The sequence below is a fragment of the Mus musculus genome, chromosome 4 (assembly GCF_000001635.26).
Source record: "Mus musculus strain C57BL/6J chromosome 4, GRCm38.p6 C57BL/6J".
NCBI classification, from domain to species: Eukaryota; Metazoa; Chordata; class Mammalia; order Rodentia; family Muridae; genus Mus; species Mus musculus.
Genome location: NC_000070.6, coordinates 139399169 through 139425672, shown reverse-complemented (window position 1 = coordinate 139425672; position 26504 = coordinate 139399169). Strand labels below are relative to the sequence as shown.

The following is a 26504-nucleotide window of genomic DNA, read 5'->3' as shown; positions in this document are numbered from 1 at the left end:
AGTAATCTTTCAGTCCCACCCCCAACACATGCCAGGGAATTCTAATAGCTACAACTTCAGGCTGATGGCCACTCACCCTCCAGTCAACAAGCCCCACTAGTAAGGCCTTAAACATTACAGTGCACATAAAAATAACTCGTTTTCCAAATTCTTCAAGGAGTGAGCAGGAAAAGATACGCAAATTTATAACAAGTAGTCACAAGTGTGTACAGACATAATTCCTACAGGTACATGGTTGCCGACCTACCTGGCAACATAACAGATACTGGTTTTTAACTCAAGTATTCAAGAAAGAACGAAAGCAAACCTTGACGAAGTCTGCGGTGACGATGGCTAGCTCAGTCTGTGAACCAGGGAGCCACACAGCTTTGATGATGAAGTTCCCTGTGGCCAACTGGGGATGTAACACTAAGTGATCGGAGACAGAGCCTGAGCTGCTGAAGGTGAGCACGTGGCAGTCCTGGACATGAGTTCAAGAACAGAGCAATTGGACAGGGCCTGGGACAGTCAGCTAGTTCTCCCTGAGCTCCCATGAGTCCCTTTTCCTACCATCCCGGCCTGCAGCTCCCAATTCAGACTGCCTAGACACTCAGGTTTCCAAAACACACAAAGATCAGAGCAATCAGAAGGCACTGAGTGAGCTCAGAGAAAGACATTTACATTCCAGCAGCTCTCATGCCTTCAGCTATCTATCAGTGAGGAGACTTGGCCAGAGCTCCCAGCTCCAGGAGTCAGTCCTGCACTGGGTCCTTACCTTCAGCCCACACACTGCCAGGTAGTCCTCCTTGCAGGGGTTTCCAGTAAGACTCAGCACTGTGAAGGGAACTGGGGCAGAAGCCAAGCGGGTTAGCGTCAGCTTCCTCTTACTGGAATCTGCTTGCTTCAGGAGCGCTGAGAGCTGCAGCACTGTGATCTGCAAAGGGAGTGCAAGCTGCAGAGGCCCAGGCGCTGGCCAGCCAGGGCCCCCCAGGCCCTCGTGGAGTCTAAGGTAGGCAGTTAAGGAGGCTCCCTGGGGAGAAGGGTAAGTCACTGCCTGGCTTTGCGGATTTAGTCTCTTAGAAAACCTGTAGATCAAGTTCAGCCTCTACTTCTCCCCAAAAGACAGACATGGAAGGTCATGCTCCCCTTCTCCCAGTGAGGACAAGAATGGCAAGTAATGAACCCGACTGTTCTGTGCAGAATCTCCTCCTAACATATCCAATCCCTAGGCACCACCGCCTCAAGCGCCCCATTAAGCTCCTTCTGGACCATCTGCTTTAAGGACTGTCCACACTGTCAGTTAAGGTAAGACAGCCTCCCTGATGAGAGGCAAAAACAGCAAAGAGATGCCTAGCATTCCCCAACGGAGTGTCTGCATCCCTGGAGCAGGAATTATTAAACAAGGAACACTGGCTTCTTAAGAAGACTTCTGCCTCTCTGCTTGTACCTTTCCACGTCCAAAAATGGGCGGGGATGGGAACTAAGTTGTCCTGAACACCAGCCAATCACTTGCCAGAGCCTTTCCCAAGTCACCTCAGTTCTAGTGATAACCAATACTCAGGTCCAAGCCAAAAGGGTTAATGAGATCAGTCTCGTCCTCAGAAACAAAGTGTGGGTGTTTCCCCTCAGAGGGTCAATTTGAACACCGATCCTAAAACGAATGGGAAGGAATCATGGGACCTACCTTGCCCTTCTCATGGCTAACAGCCAAATGCTGGCGGCGCCCATGGGGGGAAGAAAGCACACACATAGCCACCCGTCTCAGCACGTGGGCACTGATCAGCTGCCGTATAGTCTGGCCCTGGTCTCCGCTGTAATTCATCCGAACATTCTCAAAGGCACCTTCCTGTGAGCCTAAGGTGGGAACCTGGCAGAAGGGAGAAGCAGAGAAAGTATTGGAGAAAGCAAGTAAGACTAGGTGGGTTCATCCACTGTCACCTGGGGGGCAGTGCAACCCTTAGTCATTCAGCAGTATTCAATCTGGGAGGCAGGGCTTTGTGAATCTGACCAAAATCAATTATATGCATTCACATAATTCTCAAATAATAAAATTACTAACAACAAAGGAAAAGTAGAAGGGCATGGTGGCAAAAGCCTATTATACTCCCAGCACTTGGGAGGCAGAGGCAGGTTGAAGTCCGAGTACCAGGCTAGCCTGGTCTATATAATGAGTTCAGGCCAGCCAGAGCTCAAAACAAGTAAGTGACTTTAGCCTGCAGTCCACTATCCTCCACTGATTAAAGTCTACTGCTTCAGTCTGGTTCCAAGAGCAGGGTCAAAGTCTCATGAAAGTAAATGAAGTGCTGCTGTTCTCCAACGTTAAAATGCATTTTCACTTAAAGTGATGGTAATGATACAGAGTATTTTCCCTTCATGCATCACACCTGGCAAAAGTGAACTTGGCAACTTAGTGGGTCACCAACTTCCACCCTTAATTTTGATGTCAGTATTTAAAATCTTCAATGCCCTTCTCTGGGTGTCTGTCCACACATATACTGGCCAGAGCTCCCAGCTCCGGGAGTCAGTCCTGCACTGGCTGGACCTGCTGCCCACACACTGCCAAGTGGTCCTCCCTGCAGGGGTTCCCAGTAAGACTCAGCACTGTGAGCACAACTCCCAGGCAGAAACGCTCTCCTAGGCCCCTTCTAAATTCACACGCGCACACTCCTGTTCTTCTTACTTATCCCTACGGCTCACATGACTGACAGGCTGCAAGAGTAACTGAAGGAAAGCTGTCTTCAACTCAGGCTGGAAGTCAGCAAAGGACGAAGCTATTCTGCAAGCTACTAAGCCTTAAGAGAGAGGACACAAGCAAGAGGCTTTCGATTTTATACAAGGAAATTTCAGTTATAGTGCCCACAAAATGGAGTTCCTCACATCTTAGGAGTTCATACACATACATGCTTTAGTAAAAAGAGGACTTGCTTGCTAAATACCAGGACTCTAGTCAGACACACCTCATCTGTGGGTTACTAACTGCTCAGTAGAGCTGAGGAAAGCTGTGACCACAGATTCTAGGTTCTGCATGCTTATGACTCACTGCTAAGTCTCTTCCTCAGTTGCTGTGGCCACTATCAGACACCATGACACACAGGTTGTACAGTCAGCAAACCTCAAGACCCTGACATACCATCAGCTGGTCTGTCATCTCCACACCCTTGTCCACTGTGTGCAGTTCACTGAGGGCCTGCTGGGCCCTGCTGCTGCTCCCCACGGCTGAAGCCTGCTGAAAGTTGGTCTGAATGGCATCCATGAGGAAACTGAGCATGTCTAACACGAGAGGAGCGAAGGAGAAATTGGCCTGAGAGAAATGGAAACACACACGTGAAAAAGTAAAAATCAATAAAAATCACGAGTCGCACACGACAATCCTGACAGTCACTGTCTGGAGCTGAGCTCGTCCCCTCTCCAGAACCCTAGCTCTGTAGACAGTGAGAGGACGATCTAAGCCGAGGTCCCACAGGCACCCTAAGTCACTCAAGGCACCTAGCATGTTTAACTACGCCTCCTATGCATACAGAATGGACAAACGGGAAACACAATCACTCAATGGCTTCTGCATTCTGGGCCCAGATGAGAACTCCTAGCCAAGAAAGTAGGTTCCAGAATATCACTCCCGCTAGCTGTAAGCCCTTCCCCAAAGATGGGCTACTTGCACGCACACTACATAACTATGAAAGAAAACACTGGGCTAGCAGGGGAGGCTCAGACCACTGATGAGGCCTGCTGGACTCTGTCCTGTGCACCAGTGCCCACCAGGAAGCCCCACCTGATTCTGCAGCTCCTCACGACACCCCTCAACTGTACGGCACAGGCTGCTCTTCTTGGGCTTCTCTTCATCTGTAACCTTCCCATCACTGATGGTGACCTTGGCCTTGTCAGCAGGAGAGGTGCTGGCATGGCGCACCAGACTTTCGGAAACCCTAGGTTCGCTCTGAAATGCTGACTCCTTCATGGTAGAGCTCATGCCACTGCTAGGAGTTCGCTTCACCAGGGCCTGGAAACAGAACTCATCAGTGTCCCTATGTCCCTGCCACAGTCAGGTCAGACAGCGCTGAGCCACTGGAAGGCAGATCACGGGGCTCACTCGACCATCTTCATGCCCCTCAGAGCATTAGGCCTGACTATGTGACAAGGATGCTGCTTTTAATGCTCTCAGTGAAGTGTTGGGGCCACAAAGGGATTCATCACTAATACTACAATGACAACAAATGCTTGGCCACACAGAGCTGAGGTGGGAATTTTCTGGTCTGCTTTAGATATTCCTGTATTACTAACAAGTTGCCCATGTGACTGTGAAGGTCCCATCACTCACCAAGCAGCTGCCATCTTCCTTGGCTCCACAGTCACAGAAAAAGGAACCATACTTGGCGTAGGAAATCTCATGGTCCTTATGGCATACCTTTGCACACACTGTGCACACACCCACCCCATCCACCATCTTACAGGTATGACAGTGGTACCTACAGGGAACAAAAGTCAGCACTAAGTCCCACGCAACAACACTGGAGGCCCAGCCTCCCTCACTTTAAAGGAACTCACCAATGCTGGTTCATAAACTCCTTCTGTGTGATGGTGAAGGTACACAGCTTATTGCAAAGAGAATCTTCATCCTTCAAAGATTAATGGATCTTTTTAATCATAAATGTCCCTCTCCATACAAGGTCCCATAGGAATACCCCTGCCCCAACACTCCATGGAGAGACACCCGTGTCTAATGGGAGCCTGCCCTGATCTGAAGTAGCCATCTATCTGAAAGCTTCCCACAATTACAAGTGCCCTCTTTTGGTTTTGTCGACAAGAAAGGGAACGGGGGAGACAGACAACAAAAACCTTCAATACTTTCAAGAGCCCACCATCCCTCCCCAAACTTGTATGGGATGAAGCAGAACAAGTAACTCCGGAGAGAAGAAAGACATGTACTTATTGAAAAGTTGCTTCAGCAGGAGACTGGCTCCGCGCCTGCTCTGCAGGGCTAGAGAAGCACAGCCGCAGACTCTTGCATTAGCCTTGTGAGCAGGAAGAAGGCAGCAGGACTCAACGTCCTCAAGCCCACCGAGGAGGCAGAGTACCAGAGCACACTGGACAGGCTGAAGAGCCATTCCCTTCCCTAGAGCACTTACAGAGTCCTCAGCCTGGGAGTCTTCCTCCTCCACCGCTAACTCTTCCACCCAGTCTGAATCCACCTCAATGGCACGCTCTTCCCCATCCACTGACAGATGGCTTGGGCCTTGACCATTACTCTGGCTCAGGGCATTTGTGACATCGGCCAGGTAAGACATAATATGACATGTGCACTCCAAGACCATCACATGCTGCAAGAGAGACAAGGAAGCGTTAGTTTTCGTGTCAAGCACTTTCTAACAGGACTGGAGACCAGAGGTCAGTATCAAGGCAGAGAGGGAAGACTACATCATACAGCCCCACAGCTCCTCCATGGCCTGCACACAGCGGCTCAGAGAGATACAAACAACTCCTGTGGCCTTGCTCACTCTTCTGCGTTAAGTCTGAGTGAATTTGAAGAATGGATTACAGATGGAAACTGAGGCCCCTCAAGACAAGAGTGGCTTGAAAGGGTTTCCCAGCATTCACCCTGCCAGAGACCTGCAAACCAGAGCAGCCGGTTCTGTATGTCTCTTCAAAGCCCAGTGGACAGAGGCTGGAGAGACACTCAGTACTCAGAGCACATGGTGCTTACAGAGGACCCAGGTTCAGTGGCCAGCGTCCATACCAGGCGGCCCTGAGCTGCCTGTAACTCCAGCTCCAGGGGTCTAGCCTGAGCTGAAGCACGTGCTCACACACACACTACACACACACACTACACACACACACACACACACACACACACACACACACACACACACGCTTCACAAATAAAAAGCAAGACATGGTGGCACATGCCCTCAATCCTAGCACTCAGGAGGCAGAGGCGGGTGGATCTCTGAGTTCAAGGCCAGCCTGAAAGAAGTTTAAAAATGAAATAAAATAAATTTTAAATGGTTGCATTAAAATACCAGCAACCACTGATAGTCAAATATCAGGTTCAGATTTCTAAAGTCCCAGGAGCCCCTTCACTCTGACAAATGGACAATAATTAGTAGGAAAGAGGGGGGGAGAGAGGAGTCATCAGTACGTCCTGGGGTTCTGAGACCAGAGCCTGCCCTCAGTCTAACCACCCTGCTGCTAGGTTTGGGAGTGCGGAGTCAAGGAAAGAGCCTGACCTAAAACTTGTGTCACCCTCGAGCCCCTCTGCACAGAGCAGAGCTCTACAAGAACGGTGGGGCTGAGGATGCCACCTGGGACCCCCAGAACACCGTCCCAAGGCAGCAACAGGTAAGTCCCTGTGCTTAGGAAGGGCTCTGCGGAGCAAGTGTGGCACTGAGGGGCTGCAGCCTGTCTTCTGTAGGCCAGAGACACAGAGACTCCCTCTCCCCGGCCTGCCTTCAGCTGCCCCCGCCTTACCTTTCCATGCATTACATTGGCATTCAGCTTCTCAACCACGTTCTTCTGTGACAGGTATTTCTTGCTGCCCCAAAGGAAAAAGAAAGTCACAATCACTGAGGCTCCAAAGGAAGGCCACACCTTCACAGGCCTCCGATCAACTTGTGAGACTGTGAAGGGAGCCAGTTTGTTTAAGCCGCATGGAGTTGACATGGCTTGGATTGGTCTGGTCTTAGGACCAACAGTAGCATTAATAGGAAACTTCACTAAAAATAATAGACACCTAGACATGTACACATGCCTTTAATCCTGGCCCTGGCGAAGCTGAGATAAGGATTTTGGGTTTAAGACTTCGTGAGACTCAGTCTCAAAGGAATGTGCACCTATGTGCATGCCGAGCGAGCGAGCGAGCGTGCGTGCGTGCGTGCGTGTGTGTGTGTGTGTGTGTGTGTGTGTGTGTGCATGCGTGCATGTGTGTGTGTCAGTAGATAGGCAGGATGAAATAAATTAGGTTTACTTTATACTAACTCTGACTTATGAAGGAAGTAAGCTACACGACCTTCCCTCCGTCCCTCCCTCCCTCCCTCCCTCCCTCCCTCCCTCCCTCCGTCCCTCCCTTCCTCTTAAGTACAGAACACCAGTACAGGTAAAGTCCCTCTTACCATCTGCCCAGCCAGTCCACTGCAGCATTGTGAAGCTGAAGGTGGCCAGCTCCTTGCCCGGCACTGGCTAGAGTGGCCATCACAACCATGAGCTCAGGGAAGCCGGTCCCATCACCGTTCGCCAGCATATCTGTTGCCATGGGGGTCAGGGTGCCCAGAAGCACAGCACACACACCTTCTCCAACTTGGCTAATTAAAAAAAAGGTATTCTAAGTATAGTCTTTCATTTTTAAGAGTGCTCAAGACACCAGGCTACAAACGGTCAGCTCAAAACTCATGGTCACACAGAGGGCCGTGGTTAATTTGAATATGGGGAAGGAACTTGTGTGTGGCAGGGGTAGGGGTAGGAGGAGGGAGAAAAGAGACTCTGTGGGAATGTTGGACAAATGGCTCAGCAGTTAGAGCACCCAATACTATCCCAGAAAGCCTGGGTTTGAGTCCCAGCACCACATGGCAACTCACAACCACCTGTCACTCTTGTCCCACAGACCCCAGCGCCCTCTTCTGGCTCCCACAGGCAACAGCACACAAGTGGTGCACAGACATCAGGCAAACAAGCATTCCCACTCCCACAATAAAATGAAATATAAACAAAATGTCTTTAAGAGCCCTGTGAATTCAAGGCCAACCTTTTCTACAGAGTGAGTTTTAGGACACCCAGGGCTATATACACAGAGACCTTGTCTATAGATAGATAAATAAAAAATTTTAAAAGCATGTGAGGGAGAATAATCAGAATGTATTAAAAACATGCATGAAACTGGCAGTGTACAAATTTAATTAATTAGAACTAGTGTTATAAATTAAGCATTAAACATATAAACACAGCAATTTCAGAACTGGACTTGAACCACTACAGCACAAGACATCTAGTAAGGTAGCAAGTGACAGGCCGAGTCAGCTCCGAAGTTTCTCCAGGGTAAATCTCAAGAAGCCACGCTACAGTGCTAGAATGGGGCGGTGTGCAATGCCCAAAGGGAAGGCTACAGTGCTAGAATGGGGCGGTGTGCAATGCCCAAAGGGAAGGCTACAGTGCTAGAATGGGGCGGTGTGCAATGCCCAAAGGGCAGGCTACAGTGCTAGAATGAGGCGGTGTGCAATGCCCAAAGGGAACGCTACAGTGCTAGAATGGGGCGGTGTGCAATGCCCAAAGGGAAGGCAGCCACAGCTGTCCTGCGGACAACACACACAGGCTCCCTACCTGTTCTCCCGAACGATGTACGTGGTCAGTAACTGCAGCAGCTGCCGGTTCTCCTGAATGACCTCCAGCTGGTCAGAATCCTTCGGGGGCGATGTTGTCATGCGGGTGAGCCAGGCCTGCAGGCGTACCGGCTCCACACACGCAAGCTGGGCGAGAGAGCCACAGAGGTGAAGGAGGCTCGGGTTAGGGCTCTTCTCAGCTAGAACAAGACAAAAGTCTTCTGTCAGTGAGGAAGGCACAGACCTCCTAGGAAGGGGCAAACACCAGAAGAGAAAAGGCCTCAGGAGTTGCAGCATCTTTCCCAACTTTCTCTGAAGGATTCTCTACACTTGTTAGGACTGTCATGCTTCGGGTAAATTCAGGCAGAAGCTAGGCACAGTATTAGCCGGACATCAAAGTTCCCATAAGAAGATTACCAAAAGCTGTCACTCACTCAGCTGGAAGAGTTTGGTGAAGAATTTCAAGACTCGGTTACAGAATTTAGCAGAGAGGTCCTCATTGGCTGTGGCCATCATGATCTGCACCAGCTCCCCACTGCAAGGTGAGGGGGAAACAAGAAACCCACATCAACCCTCACTTAGGAAGTCCTGCTTGTGCTTCAGTCTCACCCTGGGGAAAATGGTCCCTTGTGGGTCCCACACAAGCTATGGCTCCCCAGGAGACACACACTCAAGCAGGCCTCCTTGGTCGCGAGGCAGCTGAACTGGCACATCCAGCCCCACTTTTAGTGCTCACCCATCAGAGAAGAACTCCTCCATGGCCTTCCGGGCCTGGCTGCTCTCCAGCTGCTTCTCCAGATACTGTAAACACTCCTCCAGGATGGACTCATCCAGCCCACTGAGGACCAAGACCACAGTTCAGTGAATGGACTCATCCAGCCCACTGAGGACCAAGACCACAGTTCAGAGCCCTCCCGACTGCCTCTGAAGAACATGTTGATGACTAGACTTGAGATAAACACCTCAAGTTTTGTTTTGTCTTCATTTAACATAAACACTGACATATAGTTCAAGTTCAATAAATGTTTAACCCAAGAAGAGCAAGACCTCAATTTTGTTTTACTACCTTATTTCCTGGGAAAAATAAAGAAGAACAGTAAGGCAGGTGTGAGCTCCCACACCTACAATCCCAGCACATGGGAGGCAGAATTGGAGCATCACAGGTTCCAGGCCAGCCCGGAACTCTGTGACAGACCTAATCTCAAAATGGAAAGTAGAAATAAAAATGAATAAAGAGAGGAAAGGCATCTGAAGCTGGGCGAAAGCTGTGGTTGGCATCGGACTGTTTTCAGAAGAGAGAGTCTGGGAGACTCACTCCTGCAGAGAGAAGTCACCTAAGTGCCTACGTTTGAAAAGCGAAGAAGGGGCTTGGGAAATGCTCAATGTGTCAACTATTTGCCACACAAGAGTGACGACCACAGTTCAGACTCCCAATATCCACACAGATGCTGGTGGGTGTTGCAGCCCAGGATGCTGGAGACAAGGCTGGACATAGGAGCAGCCTGGCTGACTGCCCAAGTGAAAGCCTGAGCCCAGCTCACCTGACAGGCCCTGGCTCACTGGCTAGGGGCACACGGTGGAGAATGAACAGTAAGACTCCCAGTGTTGGCCTCGGGCCCCACAGGACACCAGTGCACACCCATGCAAAAGTGTTTGTTGTTTAAAGGAATGGTGACACACAATCTGGTAGCGCAGAGGCTAAGGCAAGAAGAAACCAAGTTCAAAGCAGCCTGGCCACAGAGCAGGACAGGGCAAATGAGGAAAGAAAAAGGCAGGCAGACAGGCAGGCAAGTCATCAACAGTGAGGAGATAGAAAGCACCAGTTCCTAGAAGGGTCCTGTGCATCCCCACAGCGTAGCCCAATGAGGCAAATCAAAGGCCTCCTTTCCCCCGACCACCCATCTCAACAGTCACAAGACATGTGCATGAGTGTCACTCCTGCCCTTGTGCCCCAACCCCAGCAAACCTTTCTCACTTCGTTTATCTAACATTCCCAATACGACATTTAACATTCCACTCTCTCAACAGTTGTTCCTAAGAATCAGTCATTGCAGCAGATCCCAGGACCTCTTCCCACACTTCCACATGAGCACAGGATGCCCAGAAGCCCAGTACCAAGGAGCTGTCATCACCAACATGGTGGCAGGAGTAACAGCTACAACAGCTCTTTCACCTGCTCACCTGTTGGGATCTGCATGGTTGGCCAGAATGTTGTAACATCCCGTGATCAGCTTCTCATACACACGAGCCAGGAACTCATCAGACTCCGCAGGTCCCAAGATGCGCTCCAGAGAGTTACTGCTGATCTCAGCAGCGCTCTCTGTGCTTGACTCCAAGAGAAGCGGTAACAGAGTCCGGATCACCTGTGCTGGGTTCATCTCATCTGACCACCTGAGTCCAGGGGATGGAGAAAATGAAGGGACTTGTCTTGAAATGCTACAAGGCCAGGGCTGGCCAACCGTGGAGAGCTTCTAGTTTAGTCTTTTTCCCTCTTTGACAGCTATTTCTTATGTGCATATACCCATACCATTTCATATTCCCCCTCACTGTCAGAAGCAAAAATCATTTCCATATAACAATTCACTTAGAAAGTAAGATACATATGCATAATAAGAATAAAAGAAACTAAAACCAGAGAAAGCAATCCATCCTTGGAAATTCTAGAACAGTCAGGAATCTGGACCACTTGGAAGGCAATGCAACATGATTCCCCTGCGACCCGAGTACAGGAAGACAAACTCTACGTCTGGTGGCCGGCCCTACTCCTTGATTCTAGCAAACACTTGGGAGTAAAATTACTATCACCTCCACTATACTCTGCTCCTCCAGCCACAAGACAGCACACCCACCATGGACACAGGGGCCTGGGCTCCAGGCCCTGAGTACTCACACAATCAGATCCCCAGTCAACCTGACCAGGGAGAGGAGGGTATGTTTCAGGGAAGCCGCCAGGGGCAGACTCTGGCCACACAGAGTCCCCAGGTGAGCAGCCTGCACGGCACTGATGTAACTCTCGGACGGGATGGTGTCGTTGGCAAATGCATTGCGCTGAAAGGAAAAGAATCCGGTGTAATGGACAAAATCCAACGACACAAATTAGAAAAAAATCTACCATACGCTAGGGCCTCACTAAGGTTTGCAAACAGCCGCCTCCACTCCACTGTCCACAGGCTCCTGAGGGCACTGAGCTGAGGGGAGGAGTCAGCCTAATTTCATTAGAACAGGTTAACAGATAAATACAACGAACACTTGATAATCCCTTCAATTGATCTGAGCGTGTAACAGTAAAACTGCTCGTCTATAATCGTTAGGAAGGATCTGGACTTTGCAATGCATTTGGCCCTCACTACTCGGACATTAATTGTCCTTAGGAACATTGCTAGGTGCTATCCATAGGTCACAGTTGTGAAGCCAAGAGAAGAGAGATCACACCTCGCTTCTCTAAAGAACTTTAAGGAAAGAATAATCTGTCTGCAGAGGCCGTGTGAGTGGGACAGACACAAGCACCCCACAGCACCGATGGCTCAGAAAGCCGAAGGTCTGCTGCGCTCTGCTGCACAAACTCATAGCAGAGAGTTTATGACACACTAACATACGTGTAGCCTAACCCGTAACTTCACATCACACGGAACCAGAGTTTCACGGGTGACATAGGCAAGGCTCAGAGAAATACAGCAGTCTGTGCTCTGGTACATGGACTGCAAAGCAAAGGGCGCCTGAGAACACTTGGGGAATCAAACACACTGACTACTGACTCAGCTGTAGCCAGAATGGTAACAAGAGATCATCTACAAGGAGCCAGCTCAAGCCTAAAGAGGAAGAGTAGAACATGTAGAGTGGTTTAGCACTCAGTAGTAGCCCTGGATCCCAAAGGGACTCACCCAGGATCCAATGTTGGGAAACTCATTGGTATTGATGTTATTCCAGGACTCACAGACAGACTGCACTGATGACGGTAAATTCTGCACTAGAGTTGGTCCTGCAGGCGACAGTAAATATGAGCAATCATCGCAAGAAGAAGGAATGCTAGAGTGCTTAAAGCAGCCCCATATGTCAGAACCATTACTAAGGCAGCTGAGATGGCTATTCCAGCAGCCGAATGATGTCTAAGACGCAGCTAATTACCCAGCAGCTAACCAATCACAGCAGTGGGGCTCTCATTCCCACCAGTCACGGTCTAATCTCACAAGTAAGGATGACAACCGAAAACAAAGGAGGGAAGCATCTTAGCACGCCAGGTCCAGTCGCCATCAGCCCTGCTGCCTCCACCCCAGTCTCAGAAGAAGTAGTGCTTTGAACCCCTTCCCAAACCCCACAAGTCAAATCCCGAGGGCAGGGATCATGAATCCCCATGCACTGCATTCAGGGAAGCAGTTGTGAGACTCCAAAAGTGAAGAACTAGCTGCTTGCGCTTGCTTTCGATTTCAGCTTCACTGACTGCACAGGAGTAATGAACTTGTCCTATACCTCCGTCTCTCTGTAAGTAAACTGGAGAAACTACTCAAGAGTTACTGCAAGAGCCAAGCAGATACACCCACAGAAATGCCCGGCAGTCAAGGTGGCTCCAGGAAGGCGAGTAGGCAGGGAGTGAAGAACTACTACTGTCACCGCCCAGAAGCACTGTGGTCACTGTGGTCACTTACCCAGTGTGTTTGCCTTGCACCTACTGGAGCCGATAGCCAAGACAGCTGCAAAGCCATGCAGCTTCTCCTGGGAGGGCTTCTCAGTGGACCCCTCTTCATTAAGGTTCTGCAGCAGATAGGCTCTGAAGGGAAAGGAGGAAGGAAAAGCTATAGGAATAAGGGCCCACAATGCTCAGAAGAAACTAACCCTAGAGAAGCCGAAGACCCTGCATCTGTTTCCAATCTGTTTAAGGACAAGACACAGTGCCAGCTCCTTCTTGAGCAACTATTTCCCAAACAGCCCACCCTTAGAAAGGCTCCCAAAACATGACTCCATGACCAACAAATCTATAGGATCCTGAATATGCCTCTCCTCTTTCCCCTTCTTGGAAGGTCAGCAACAGACACACACACACACACACACACTGTATTTTAAAAAGTAAGCCAGATAATGGTGGCACACACCTCTGATCCCAGCACTCAGGAGACAGATAGGGAGATCTCTGAGTTTAAGGCCAGCCTGGTCTACAGAGTGAGTTCTAAGGCGGCCAGGGCTACACAGAGAAACTATTTCTTGAAAAAAAAAACAGATGGATGGACGGATGGGCAGACAGACAGATTGATAGATAGATAGATAGATAGATAGATAGATAGATAGATAGATAGATAGATAGATAGATAGATAGATAGATGTAGAAATAAACAACAGAAAACAAAGCCTATTCAGCATTAATCTATAAAGCATTTCCCAACTTATTAGGCACAGAAAACCCAGCAGCGGTTCAGTTTGGGGAAGCACTGGCCCAGGGGGCAGACAGAAGCCCAGGTTCTACAGAGGGCAGGCCCATGCTTAGTCACGACTGCGACAGCACACCAACATCCAGAACGATGCCTGGCACACAGTAGGGCATTTCGTATCTAGTTATGCCTCATGTTTGTTCAATATAGTTGCCTCCAGCAACGGCCCTTAATATACAAGGCATTAGACACTAAGAGATGGGATTTCTTAAGTTACAATAATCCAGGTCCCTATCAGTGAATAATCACCATAGAACAGGAATTGAACAATGAGATGCCAGGGACCAGATGGTCAGTGAGATGGCCAGACAGGACCTGCTACAAGGACAAGCTGCTCCCTGCCCACCAGACTGGCTGTGCTGAGGCCAGCGTTGCCAGCCTACTCACACTTGCTCACAGGCACTTCTGGGGACAGAGAGCAGAAAGTCAAGGTCGCATGCAGCTGAGTCAACTGCCAGGCCTCTTGTTGCTGAGATTGCCAGTGCTAAGACTGGCAGTGCAGGCCACCAGGCCTCAATGCTCCTGCCTTTCTTTCCAAGTACTGAAGACAGAGTCTCCCAGTTCCAATTTAGGGAAAACCGAGAATCTCAATTTGTTGGTAATCTCCAATTTGTATGTACTGAAAATTAACTTTAAATTTTTAATTATCAGCTGCTGAGCAAGAGTTATAGAATGTACAAATTGCAATGTTTGCTGAAGAAAGAGAACAGCTTGAAATCGCCTCTAACCCACTAAGGAATATTTGTCTCTGCAAGCCCACATCTGGGCGGCTAAGACCACAGGACTGCCACAAGCTCCAGAGGAAACCACAGAGTAAGACTGTTTCACACAGAATCAACAACTGGTCCTAGGTCTGGGTCCATGAAATCAAGGCCTGCAAGGGCTTCATTCCCACAGAGAACAGATGCTCAGAAAAACCTAGCCTCTCTGCAGCCCAGAGCTGGACTTGCACAGGACTTGGTAAAATTATAAAAATGAGACATCCTGGGACTCATGAGCTGACTGAAACTTCTCTGGCGCCCTTTCACATCCTGCACCAAAGGGAAAACACAAAGTTCACACACAAGAAAAGGATACACACAGACACAGGGATCTTTCAGAGAGTGCGGGTCTCCACACCTGGTGAACGAGGCATAGGTGTCAATGAGCTGCAGCGTAGCTGGAAGGAGGTTCTTGGTGATCTCAGATGACTTATGGGGGTCGGTCTCTGCGGCCATCTTAGAGAAGTGCTCATCCAGAGAGACCTGGACCTTCGAGACAGCGGCATCCAGGGTGTAGATGGACTGCAGACTGGGGATCTCATGCAGCTGGAGGACGGCAGTGCAGTCAATGGAGCAGAAGGACGAGATCTTTAAGAACAGCCAGGATGTTAATTAGTTAACTGTGCCGAAAGGCTCTGGCAGAGCCCAGTCCTGTCGCTGCCAGCAGAATAACAGCATACCTGTCGGGCAAAGTACTCCTCTACAATCTCAACATCGTACTTCACTGAACTACACTTGCTGGCAGCCAGTTCTATGAGAGAGCCCGCATGCTCGGGCTTCATGCCTTGTTTGATAAGGTGATCCTATGGATAGCAAGAGAGTGAGTTAGGAAAAACAACCTGGAAAGTGCAAAGCTTTCATTAACTTTAGAAGCCCCCAGAGGACAAAGCACATGGCCTGTGAAGCTCCCCCACAGCAGGCTGAGCTCCCCTTTGGCACCTTTATCCAGCTGACATAGGAACTGATCCGGAGGCGAGACGACCATCGCAGAGTGTGTAAGATGTCACATTCACTCATCTCAGGTGAATTCATGGCCAGCTGGTTCATGTAAGTCTTTGAAGGTGGCAAAATTCCTAAGATCCTCCAGAGAATCAAGAAGTAATACTGCAGGGCGCAGGCCTCCTGAGGAGGTGAACAGAGCAGTGGAAGCATGTGACACGCTCAGATCTCCCTAAGGTAACAAGTGTTCCAAAGGCAGACTTCCAGGCAGAACCTGTGTCTACTGTGAACTGAGAGGCCTGCTAGAGCCTCTCTCAATGTCAACCATGAGAACTACATAGAATGCTATAGAACCAGTTGCTTTTGCAAACTAACACTAAATACATAGCTCAGGCCCAGAGGAAACTTCAATAGAATGAGTGATCACCACACATCCACACCCAGCCCCGCCCAGTGTCCACCATCTTACCAGGGCTGTCACGTTCTTCTTTTCCTTCCTCCTGGTTGTATCCAGCTGAGATCCAGCCGCGAGCAGGGTAGTCAGTGAGGAATAAAGTTCATCGTACTTGACAGGCTTGGAGAAAAGAACTTCACATGCCTAATAGCAACAAAGGCCAAAAGCAATCCATGTGTGCTGATACACACCTCTGATCCCAGTACTCAGGCAGAGGCAGGGGGATCTCTTTGAGTTCTAGGCCAGTGGACTGCACAATGACCCTGTCTCAGAAAATTTTTTTAAAAAAATGACAATTCTTTTCTTCATATTGAAACATTTACTCCTCCTGGCCCTACATGAAAACTTAGCCTCCTAACTATAAAAACATCCCATCTCATCCTTAACTGGTCCCTTCTTGCAGCAGACTGGCAGTTGTGGGCTCCCTTCTCACTTAAGCCTACGTATTAATACACGCATACAGTGGCAGGCTTTAGAATGACAGAGGACAGCAACCATTTTTACTAATTGATTTAAGTTTCTGATATTTTCCTTTTAGACACTCAAAGGCTAACACAGGCCAAATTTCCTCGTAACAGAAAGATGTTACCTATCCCTAACTTAGCATCTGTGGGGTGGCTGTCCCACATGTGCAGAGAGGAGAGTGCCTGCCCCACATGTGGAGAATGGAGGGCATCTGACCCACATGTAAAAATGGCTTCCAAATCTTGAGCAGGGCAGGGCATGGCAAACCTTATAACCCCATTGCTCAGGAAGCTGAGGCAGGATGACTGTGTGGCCTACCTCAGGCATTTGCAGCTACCTTAATAGCATACAGAAGGATTCTAACTCTTAGAGGGGAAAAGGGAAGAGGAGAAGAAGAAAGAAAAAAAGACAGAAAAAACAAAATTCCCAGTACCTCAGAATCCAGCCGGTTCAAATCCTCCTCAGAGGCCTCTGTGGACAGGACGCAGTAGAACCTGGGTTGTGGGGCCGCATCTGGAAAAGGATGACCTTATTAAACAAGCATGAGGCACATGGAAGTCAATGTCTAAAACTTTCTAAACCACCCATGGGGCCAAAGTGCCTGCTAGAGTCACCAAGCCTCCACCAACAAAGACCAGTACATCATCACCCTCTTGCTGACAATCTTCCTTCTGACCTGATGAAAAATGTTTGGACCAATTTTCTTCTACTTCCTTGAAGCCATGATACAGAGGAGTGTTGGCTCGGCGGCTGCTGCTGTCTTGGGATCCACTTGCCCACCCAAAAGGGGGACTTAGCAGATTGTGCTGCACCTTTGAAACACAGACATTTGAGGTAAGGATATACAGTCACCAATATTCACACCAGGGATAATAACATATCTAGCAATATCAAAACTTACAGCATCAAATGAGCATGAAAATTTGAAGATTTTTCTGTAATTTCCTTTGGGAAGCACTTTTTATAGTGCATCGGGGGGATGATGCTCCATGAACTAGTTTAAAACCTGCTGAGCACAGCACCTCTTAACCACCCTCCTGTGTGTATTCACAGAAGACTGTAACGAAGGCATTCACTGCGGAACCCTGCCTCAGACACTAATAATGAGGCAGAGGCAAGGCTGAGGACACTATTGCTACTGGAAATGCAGGGCAGATGAGAAAAAAACACGAACATAGCCATCATCCAGCCGTCACTGAGTAGACCCTGGTTACCACTCCAAACCAAACAGAAAGGCCAATTCCAAAGGCTTGGGTAGCTCTACCCATAAAGCCTTCACAACCACAGATAAAACTTTATTGCCTGCAAAGAATGGAGCTCTTGGCAGGAGAACAAGGAGAGAGTGTGGGTCTTCACCTGCTCAAACAGATACACGGGGGCTTTGGAGTACTGATGAAGTAGGTAGTCAAAGATCAAGAGGAGGCGGGCCAGGATCAGCGGTGCAGTGCGCATCTGCACCTCCATGTTAACACTCAGCTCCTGGATGCTCTGCACAAGCATGGTCAAGATGGCTCTGCGGCCCTTCTCAGAGAAGCTGTGGAAGATGAGCAGCAGCAGCTGCAGGTGCTCAACGTTCAGGTCTTCTGTCTCACTGGGCACCACCCCCTGCAGTGCATTCTGCTTCATGGTAGTTAAAAACCTAGAGCAGAGAAAGGGGAACATATCTGGTGGAGAGACCCCAGAAAAGCCCCAAGACCGCAACTCCTAATGCTGCGAGGAGAACAAGTTAAAGAACAAAACTGGTGCAGAGAAGCCAAAAGTCAGATGTGTGCCAGGAGGATGGCTCAGTGGGGGTAAGACTCGCGCCACCAAGCCTGCCACCCCTTGTCCCAACCCCGGGTCTCACATCACAAGAACGAACCAACTGACCTCTACAACAATGATGTGACACAAGTGATCAACAACACACACACACACACACACACACGCATGGGCGCAGAGTTCTAAGCCAGTGGGACCCAGGAGGAAAGGGAGAGGGAAAGGAGATGCTACAATATTCAAGAACTTGTCAGGGAGCTTTATACAAAAAGGAGTGAGCACAGCCAACTGTCTGCATGTCCTTTGGCTTTTAGGAAAGAGATTTGTGCTTCATAAGGAGCCCTTCCTCCATCCCTAGCTCTCAGAGCCTTCTTGAACGACTGTGCCATGAAAAACAGTGGCCCTCTGGCATTCAAAGAGGGCTATGATCTCGAAAATCCAACATTACAGCCATTTGATCCTGGGCTGAGGGATAGAAGAGCAAAGCCTTTTAGGAAAACAAACTGCTTTGAAGCCTAACTATGTAACCAAAACAGCCAAAAAAAAAAAAGTCCATCTAAGGGGGATTTAGGTGATTAAGCTTAGCTTCCCCCAAGGAAACAAGTTCTTTAAAATTTATCCAAAAATGGCAGCAAGCCGCTCCATGTAGGCTCCTGGAGGAAACACACCAAGGGCAGCTCAGCCTTTCTCTTTCAGGAAACTGGTCATCTTTGGAATCTGGGCTCTGAATGACAATGACCACTACATCTCCCTACAGATCACTAAATCTGGCTACAGAAGGCATCTCTTCCCAGACCAGGCTGCTTAACACTTAACGGCACATCTACCAAACTCCCCCATCACCTCTCCATCCCCCCCACCCCCCAAACACACAAAGCAGATTCTCACAGCCAACCAACCTGAAAACGGTGCTCAGTCACCACAGACCTCGTGTTGGGGCCTTACCTGTCCCACACTTTCAGGCATTCAGGGACATCAGGGTCACCTTGGGCTCCAGCTTTATGCTGCCAGATAAGCAGGAGGCGAGAAAGCACAGAGAGGCCTTGGGGGTGAATGTACAGGGGCCAAGGGCCTTCGGAGAAAGGAGCAACTCCCAGCTGCTGGAGCAGTGTATTCTGAAACAAAGGACAGAGCAGACTATGAGAAAAGAGACACAGAACAAGTAAGTCAAAGGGTTGTATGTACATCACCTACGCTGCTTTTTGGATGATGAATAAAGAACTTGGCAGTGTGTGTCTAGAAGAGATCTGGAGAAAAATCCTGTTGTTCAACAAATTAGAAAAATCAGATGAACCCTAATCACCCCTGCAGTTGAATCAGAGCCTACACTAGGCACTGGAAACAGACAAGCGCTTGGAGACAGTGGGGTCAGATAACTTTCCAAAAGGAAAGCTGTAAAGTGAACAACAGCTACCTCCAGAAGGAAATTCAACAATGTCACAGCAGCGAGAGGACTGGGTGTTTTTGTTTTGTTTTGACAGCTCTGGACTCAAAAGGATTAAAGGCATGTGCCAGCACACCTGGCTGTGGCTTCATTCACAGCACACCTGGCTGTGGCTTTATTCACAGCTAGTGACAGCCAGGTACCATCCTCAGTGAGGGGGTTACTGATGGGCAGTAAAGCAAGGATATGGCCTGTGAGAGCCAGCATGTCTTTATAAGCAGGGCTGTCCTTGCTCCCAGCTGAGTATCCCTCCTGGCCAACTAAGTGCAAACACACAGTGAGCGGGTGTCATTAAACACCACACAAGTGTATGGCCATACCACTCCAAATGTGCCTGATCTTGTACCAACACCACACAAATGCCTGAGTTCCCATATGGCTTTGAAAGAAACAAATCATGCTAGAAGAAATTTCTACTAGTCCGCCATCATTAGGAAGAGTGGCCCCTTGGTCTTGCAAATTTTATATGCCCTAGTACAGGGGAACACCAGGGCCAAGAAGTGGGAGTGGGTGGGTAGGGGAGCAGGGTAGGGGGAGGGTATAGGGAGCTTTCAGAATAGCATTTGAAATGTAAATAAAGAAAATATCTAATAAAAAAATTGGAAAAAAAGAAGAAGAAATTTCTAAGTCTGACAAACTAAATGCAACTCCTTGGAATTCAGCATCCATCATCCCACCTACACGGTTCTTTTTTTGGGGGGTGGGAGGGTGGTGTCAAGACAAGGTTTCTCTGTGTAGCCCTGGCTGTCCTGGAACTCACTTTGTAGACCAGGCTGGCCTCAAACTCAGAAATCGGCCTGCCTCTGCCTCCCGAGTGCTGGGATTAAAGGCGTGCACCACCACCCCCAGCTACCTACACGGATCTTTAAGCAGCAAGCAGTTACCCCAGAACAAGCACGGCATCCAGAGCCATGCATGTACTCTCCCAGTGAGCACGCCAGGCAGTCAAAGGTGAATGCTCCATGTTCCATGTCACTAATGAAGACCATATGCAGGATGGAATCGGGAAGGCAGGTTTATTCCAACAGCATAGATTGCAAAGGGGCAATTGTGAAGGGAACGCTGCCTGGACGACCTTGCCTGATCCACACACTGGGAAAGCAGCAGAGGGGCTGCACCAAGTGCAGCTTTTCCACAACCCTCCAGTGGAAAAGCCCACGTGCTAAGGTAACAAAAAGTCACCAGGAAGGCTTTCATTTATTCCCTAAGTAACAATAGGTTATGGGTCTCATTAAGAACACAAGTCCTTCGACATCCTGACAGCTGAAGAGCAAGTTCAAGACACAGCTTTGGCACCTAGACAAAAATGCTTCATATTTTACCCCCAAAAAGCAAAACAAAGACCATGTAGAGGGATTCGGTGGCAGACAGGTAAGGCCATGCACCCTTCACTTCCTACAGTCACAGCAGAGGCGTTTACAGAACTTACAGTCCCAAACAGAGGGAATGACAAGAGGCCTAGGGATTCCGTTTGCCCTGTGGTCAGCAGTGAGCAAGAGCTGCAGTCCCCTCAACTGCTGAGGGCAGCATCGCTACCAGAGGGCTAGGGACTCCAGCTCGCCAGAGAACTGCATTTCACCTCTATTCTCTGGACAAGACAGTGTGAACTCAGAAGCTTCCCTCCATAAACTGCAATCTGAGGAAGGGGCTGAGCACTGGAAGGAGCAACTTCAGATGGTCTGGGGGGCCTCTGCAGGCCACACTCTAAACAGTGCTCCCATTGCTCACTGAAACTTCCTTCCAGCCAAAACAAAATGTCTCACGTAACAGTAGGCAAGTATTAATAAACTTCACAGCTATCTTTTTAAACAAGAAAAAAACTTTCCCTTTTGGACAAACTGACAAGCTCCTAAAATATAGTGCATCTGTAATCTGCAGAAATAATTGTTTTATTTGGATTGTTGAAATTAAGAGCCTCACAATGTTGCCAAGGATAGCTTTGAATATGCAACCCTCCTGCTCAGCCTTCTAAGTATGAGGCGCTGAAATAATTAACAGTTAACAGATGAACTTTCAAGATAGTCTCAGGTCAAACTACTGGAGACCCGCCTGATGCAATGGCACCAGAAGGAGGATCCAGAGAAAATCATCCTTTAGTCTGTGGTGCTGGGTCAGGACCAGGGCTGTACGATTAGGCGGACGCTATGCCACTGAGCTGCCCTCTATCCCTGATTATGAATTTTTAACATCTCCTCAGGAATCTTTGTGTACACTAAATAAAGATTAGGAAAGACTAACTTTGCTCATTACAAAAAGTTAGCAGTTGGGTGCAATGACACGTGCCTGTAATCCTAGGCTACTGCAGGAGGATTGCCCAGAGTCTGAGACCAGACTAGGCTGTATCATGTCCCAAGTCAACCATAACTACAGAGAAGTCTAGTCTTACTAAAAGCAAGCCAAGTTATCAAAACATGAATGCTACCAAATATGAGAAAAGGATGTGAGTCCCCACGACCTGACACCTTGCTGGTTAGAGTGAAAACAGCAGTGTAGTCTGATGGGCTGCACTCGCCCCGTAAGACCTGGCAATTTTACTCCAAGTGACAGCCCCAGGAGAAGCAGTCTCCGTCACACAGAACAGCTAACACGAATTAAAACGACCACAGCAATATCCGGAATGCAATGAGCCTGGCCACAACTCAAATGTACCTCAGTGGAACAGAGATGAATCAAGCGGTATAGTGCGAGCACAGGGGGTGTCAGAGAGCAGCTAAGTGAAGGTTCCAGAAACGCCCACTACAGACCGAGCCAGGCACTGCATGATTGGCACTCAATCAAAGTCAAGCACACGAGCACAGAACGCCACTCACTGCACGCTAAAGCTGTGCTTAATGTGGAGATTATAGACACATGAAACTAAACAAATGAGGCCTTAGGATTGAGACGCCACCTTCTTTGGTGGGGAGAACCGTGCAGTTGCGTGCTCACATTCAAGGTCCTGGACTCAGTTTTGATGGTAGTTTGTAAAGGAGAACATGTCTCTTGTGATCGAATTGCTCCTTGAAATCCTTTTACTCTGTATTTCCCCAAAGACGGGTGAACATTTATCAACCATATGTTGTAAATAAATAGCTTTTGGTGAGTACCACCTACTGGTCTACTATGAGAAGCACTGGGAGTTTTTCTGTTTTCTTCCTTTAATCTTCATGACTTGGGGAAAGAACATCTTTTTCTTCCATCGATCCTAACCTCTACACAGGGCAACACAGACCACCCAGGCACAGAGTCAGGACAAAGCATCCTTCAATGATGAGAACCACCACGTTCCAGGGAAAGCATGAAGTGCTCCCTCCTGGGCAGCAACAGTGCACACCCACCTGCAGGTTTGGGGACTGTAGGTCAGAAGTCACCAGCGAGTGGTTGAAGTGATAGAGAGCAGCAGCAAAGTCCTCATCTGATGACCCTTTGGACAGAGGGAGACAGTTACTCAGGAACTTGGAACCCTAAGTGCCCTGCAGCAGCACCCAGCCTTTCCACTGACCCTTGAGTCCATCTTTGTCCACCTCCTTAATGATGCTGGCCAGAGTGGCCATGTGGTGCTCTGAGAGAGAGGCGCTCAGATAGCTCCGGATGAAACTGTTTCGAGAGTTCAGCATGGAAGTCGTGATGAAGTTCAGGATGTTGGAAGCCAGGCCTGAGAACTAAAGGAACAGAAACAACTCAGAGCAGTGGCGTGGCGTCAGGGATAAAGCTTCTGCCAACCCTGAATTCAACCAGAATTATACAAGCCAAAAGTGAAGGCTCTCACTAAGTCTCCTAGTGGGAATGTCCGTGATGAAACTAGCTGCACAGAAGGCCAGACCCACTCCATGCAGCCAACCTCAGAAAACACTGTGTAAGGAGGACCTCTGAGCTGATCCAGTCCCTGACCCTCAAGACGGTACCAGTAACATACTGAAGACTGACCCTACATCAATGATTACTACACATATTCTCACTTTTCTCTCTATTATTAAATTAGTTTATCATTATTGTAAAAACTAATTATTGAATGATGATATAAGGGCTAGAGAGTTGGCTCAGTGGTTAAGAGCACTGGCTGCTCTTCCAGAGCTCCTAAGTTCAATTCCCAGCAAGCACATGATGGCTCACAACCATGTGTAGTGGGATCTGATGCCCTCTTGTGCTGTGTCTGAAAAGAGCTACCATGTACTCATATACATAAATATTAAAAAAATACATATAAATGTTTTATGCCCATAACCTTGACATGAAGCTATATAAGGCTACATTAGAGAATTGTACTTGACTCATTACTCTGATAAACTATCAGAATAGGGGCTGAAATACAGAAGAAAATCAATAAATATTGGTTGAATCAATAAGTAAGTATTTATGATGCGCCGAACCTATTCTAGAGGCTTTGAAAACACTCTTTCACAATGCCTTCAGGGCAAGTACAGTCACTCCCCAACAAGGACACATTCAGACTCTGGCCCAGGACCAGTAAGGTTCAAATCAACTTCTACTTACTTATTCCTAGAGACTGTGCTAGTAACTGTCAGCACTGGAAGCGTGCTATTTAATGACATGATCACTACTTGAAGTCCTGCAGAGACAGAGCTAAGGACTGCGGTATCCAACTTATAAATGCTTTAGCTCCGACGCCATATGCTTCACAGATCAACCACTCACTGTACTCAAGCAGTCTCTCCCACAGAACCTCAGAAACCAGTCTTACCAACTCAGGGTCTTTGCGGCTGGCCAAGATGTTGCCCTTCTCACCAGATGCCTGCTTATTGGGGCTTTTAACCCGAGGAGAGCTCTCCAGGGGAGGGGGTGGTGGAGGAGGTGGAGGCGCAGCTTTTTCTTTACTGGGAGAGATGGTCTCCTCAAACCACTGCCCCAAAATAGGCTCACTGTCATCATCTGAAGAGAAAGAGCATATCACGAAAACGCAATTTTTATGTATGTGAACCTGTTTTTCTATAGCTGCTGGGGTCAAAGATCACAGGACATCCTGATGCTGAGGACAGGAACTGACCCTGTCAATCTGTCAAGATCTAAATGGATAAACAAGTGCTTCTACCTTATTATACATGGGTTACAGTAAAACTGATTTCTTATGAGGTCCAACAACAGAAGAGAACCCATGTCCTCTTATCTCCCTGCCTGGAAAGGGGTCAAACATTTATAAGAGCAAACAAGTTTCATCACCCAAGATGGTAAAAATCGTGCCCCTTGGGGTTTCACATTGTTTCACACACTTGAGCATGGAAAAAAAGTCAAACAAACAAAAACCAGAGACCACCCCTCTACACATCTTCAGCTCCTCTCTATGTGCTCCTCAGCTACAAGCCCATGGTTAAACCCAATCCCTGCCACGTGACCTTTTGACCTGTGCAGGAAGGACAGAGGTCCCAGCATAGGGAACAAAGGAGCAAACATGAACATTTTGGTTTTGGCAGAGAGAAAGCAGTCATTAGCATTTCACCTTTGACACTCCACTTACTGCCTAGCCCAGGCCGGCCTCCGACTCAGTAAAGCCCATTAGTACTGACCGTGGGCGTCTGCTCTTCCTGCCTCACAGTGCTGGGACTACAGGAGTGTGAGAGCACCTGGATTATGGCTGGAGGGGATCTAGCCCAGGCTTCATGCACTCTAGGCAAGCACTTTCCCACCACTCTCTGACCCTCAAGCTGCTCTTAAACAGCACACCACTTTGAGAATACATAAAAGTGAGGGCAGAGGGGCTATCTCTAGCTACCTTGGCTGCTGTCCTCCTCTGTGCTACTGAAGTCATCCTCATAGTACGTGTTGGAGTCGGTGGAGGCGCTGGCATCACTGCTCATGGAGCCCTTCCTCTGCCGCTGCAGGACACACGCCTAGGGAAACACAAGCGTGAGGAACACATGAGCCAGAGACAGAGCCAGGAGCTTGAGTGTCCACCATGCTTCTGCTTCAAATGTGTCACGATGGACCACCAGGGTCAGCAGACAGCTAAAACTGGCAATCAATAACCACTTCCAAAGCACCACAAACTACTCTGTCAAGATCAGTACAGTGACATCATGTGCCTATAATCCGAAGAGGCTAACGCAGGAGGACCAACTGCATGCAGGAATGCTAGCCCAGATTAGGAAGGGAGACAGAAAGAGAAGAGGAGTAGTCTAGGGAGGATTCCATTCTAAAACCACCACCACAGTCTGCATTCTTAAACATCATGGTCTCTGTCCACTTTACTCCAATTCATGAATGGCTTGACTCCCACCCACCTTTCTGTATGAAGTTGAAAGTAAAGTCAAGAGCAGGTTTGTCAGTGGGACAGAGTCAATCAGCCGTTGAATCCTTTGTGTGGAGGTGCTCTGGGCCATAATACTCAGGACTGCAGGGGGGCCATCTGTCTCCCAGCCCTGATGATAACAAAAATCAAAGCATATTAGTCGTATTACTCTGGGCAAAAAAAAAAAAAAAAAACCTTACTGATGCTCTAGTTAGCATCCCAAGTCGCCCCAGCAACCAACCCGAGGACTCCAGAGCCTCCGCACCTTGTGGAGTGCCTCCACCTGCAAGTCTTGAAAGAGAGACGCCAGCAGCTTGATGGCATGGTTTGCCAGTATCACCGAGAGTACCCCAAATCCCTGATGCCTATACAAATAACAGAAGCTCAGACTTAAAAACCATTAGCAATGAATCACAACCTCAGAAATGGCCATTATCCTGCCAAACTGGCATCCCAGATCCCTTTACAGATCTACAAACTTCCCTCTGAGGATAGACTACTCTACACACACACACACACACACACACACACACACACACACACACACGCGTGCGAGCGCACACACACTCACGCACGCACTCACGGACATCACCCTAGCACTACAGCTTACTAACCCCAAAGCCCATGTACAAACTTTCACAGGATCGACAGGCTTCATAGCAAGAACTTCTTCCAAATGAAACTATTTCATACTATTTCACATCACTTCAAAGCTGTTGATCAAAAAATGATTAAACTTTAAAGAAGTAATTTTTTTG

The 26504-nt window shown here is 48.5% G+C and overlaps 1 protein-coding gene across 1 annotated transcript in view; it reads right to left on the bottom strand.

The window, feature by feature from the left end:
* Ubr4 (ubiquitin protein ligase E3 component n-recognin 4) overlaps positions 1–26504 on the bottom strand; it is a 108875-nt gene that overhangs the window by 63861 nt on the left and 18510 nt on the right. Inside the window, exons 12-42 of the mRNA NM_001160319.1 lie at positions 26012–26111; positions 25739–25876; positions 25231–25348; positions 24205–24392; positions 23005–23164; positions 22841–22926; positions 19025–19194; positions 17678–17960; positions 16998–17133; positions 16755–16834; positions 15872–16000; positions 15403–15585; positions 15144–15266; positions 14822–15051; positions 12926–13047; positions 12164–12261; positions 11173–11330; positions 10464–10673; positions 9019–9120; positions 8717–8817; positions 8284–8482; positions 7083–7271; positions 6442–6505; positions 5103–5294; positions 4522–4592; positions 4295–4442; positions 3749–3976; positions 3110–3280; positions 1664–1846; positions 755–913; positions 308–460 (exon numbers count right to left, since the gene is read on the bottom strand). Coding sequence (NP_001153791.1) covers positions 308–460; positions 755–913; positions 1664–1846; positions 3110–3280; positions 3749–3976; positions 4295–4442; positions 4522–4592; positions 5103–5294; positions 6442–6505; positions 7083–7271; positions 8284–8482; positions 8717–8817; positions 9019–9120; positions 10464–10673; positions 11173–11330; positions 12164–12261; positions 12926–13047; positions 14822–15051; positions 15144–15266; positions 15403–15585; positions 15872–16000; positions 16755–16834; positions 16998–17133; positions 17678–17960; positions 19025–19194; positions 22841–22926; positions 23005–23164; positions 24205–24392; positions 25231–25348; positions 25739–25876; positions 26012–26111 — 4672 coding nt within the window. The remainder of the gene's footprint in view (positions 1–307; positions 461–754; positions 914–1663; positions 1847–3109; positions 3281–3748; positions 3977–4294; positions 4443–4521; positions 4593–5102; positions 5295–6441; positions 6506–7082; positions 7272–8283; positions 8483–8716; positions 8818–9018; positions 9121–10463; positions 10674–11172; positions 11331–12163; positions 12262–12925; positions 13048–14821; positions 15052–15143; positions 15267–15402; positions 15586–15871; positions 16001–16754; positions 16835–16997; positions 17134–17677; positions 17961–19024; positions 19195–22840; positions 22927–23004; positions 23165–24204; positions 24393–25230; positions 25349–25738; positions 25877–26011; positions 26112–26504) is intronic.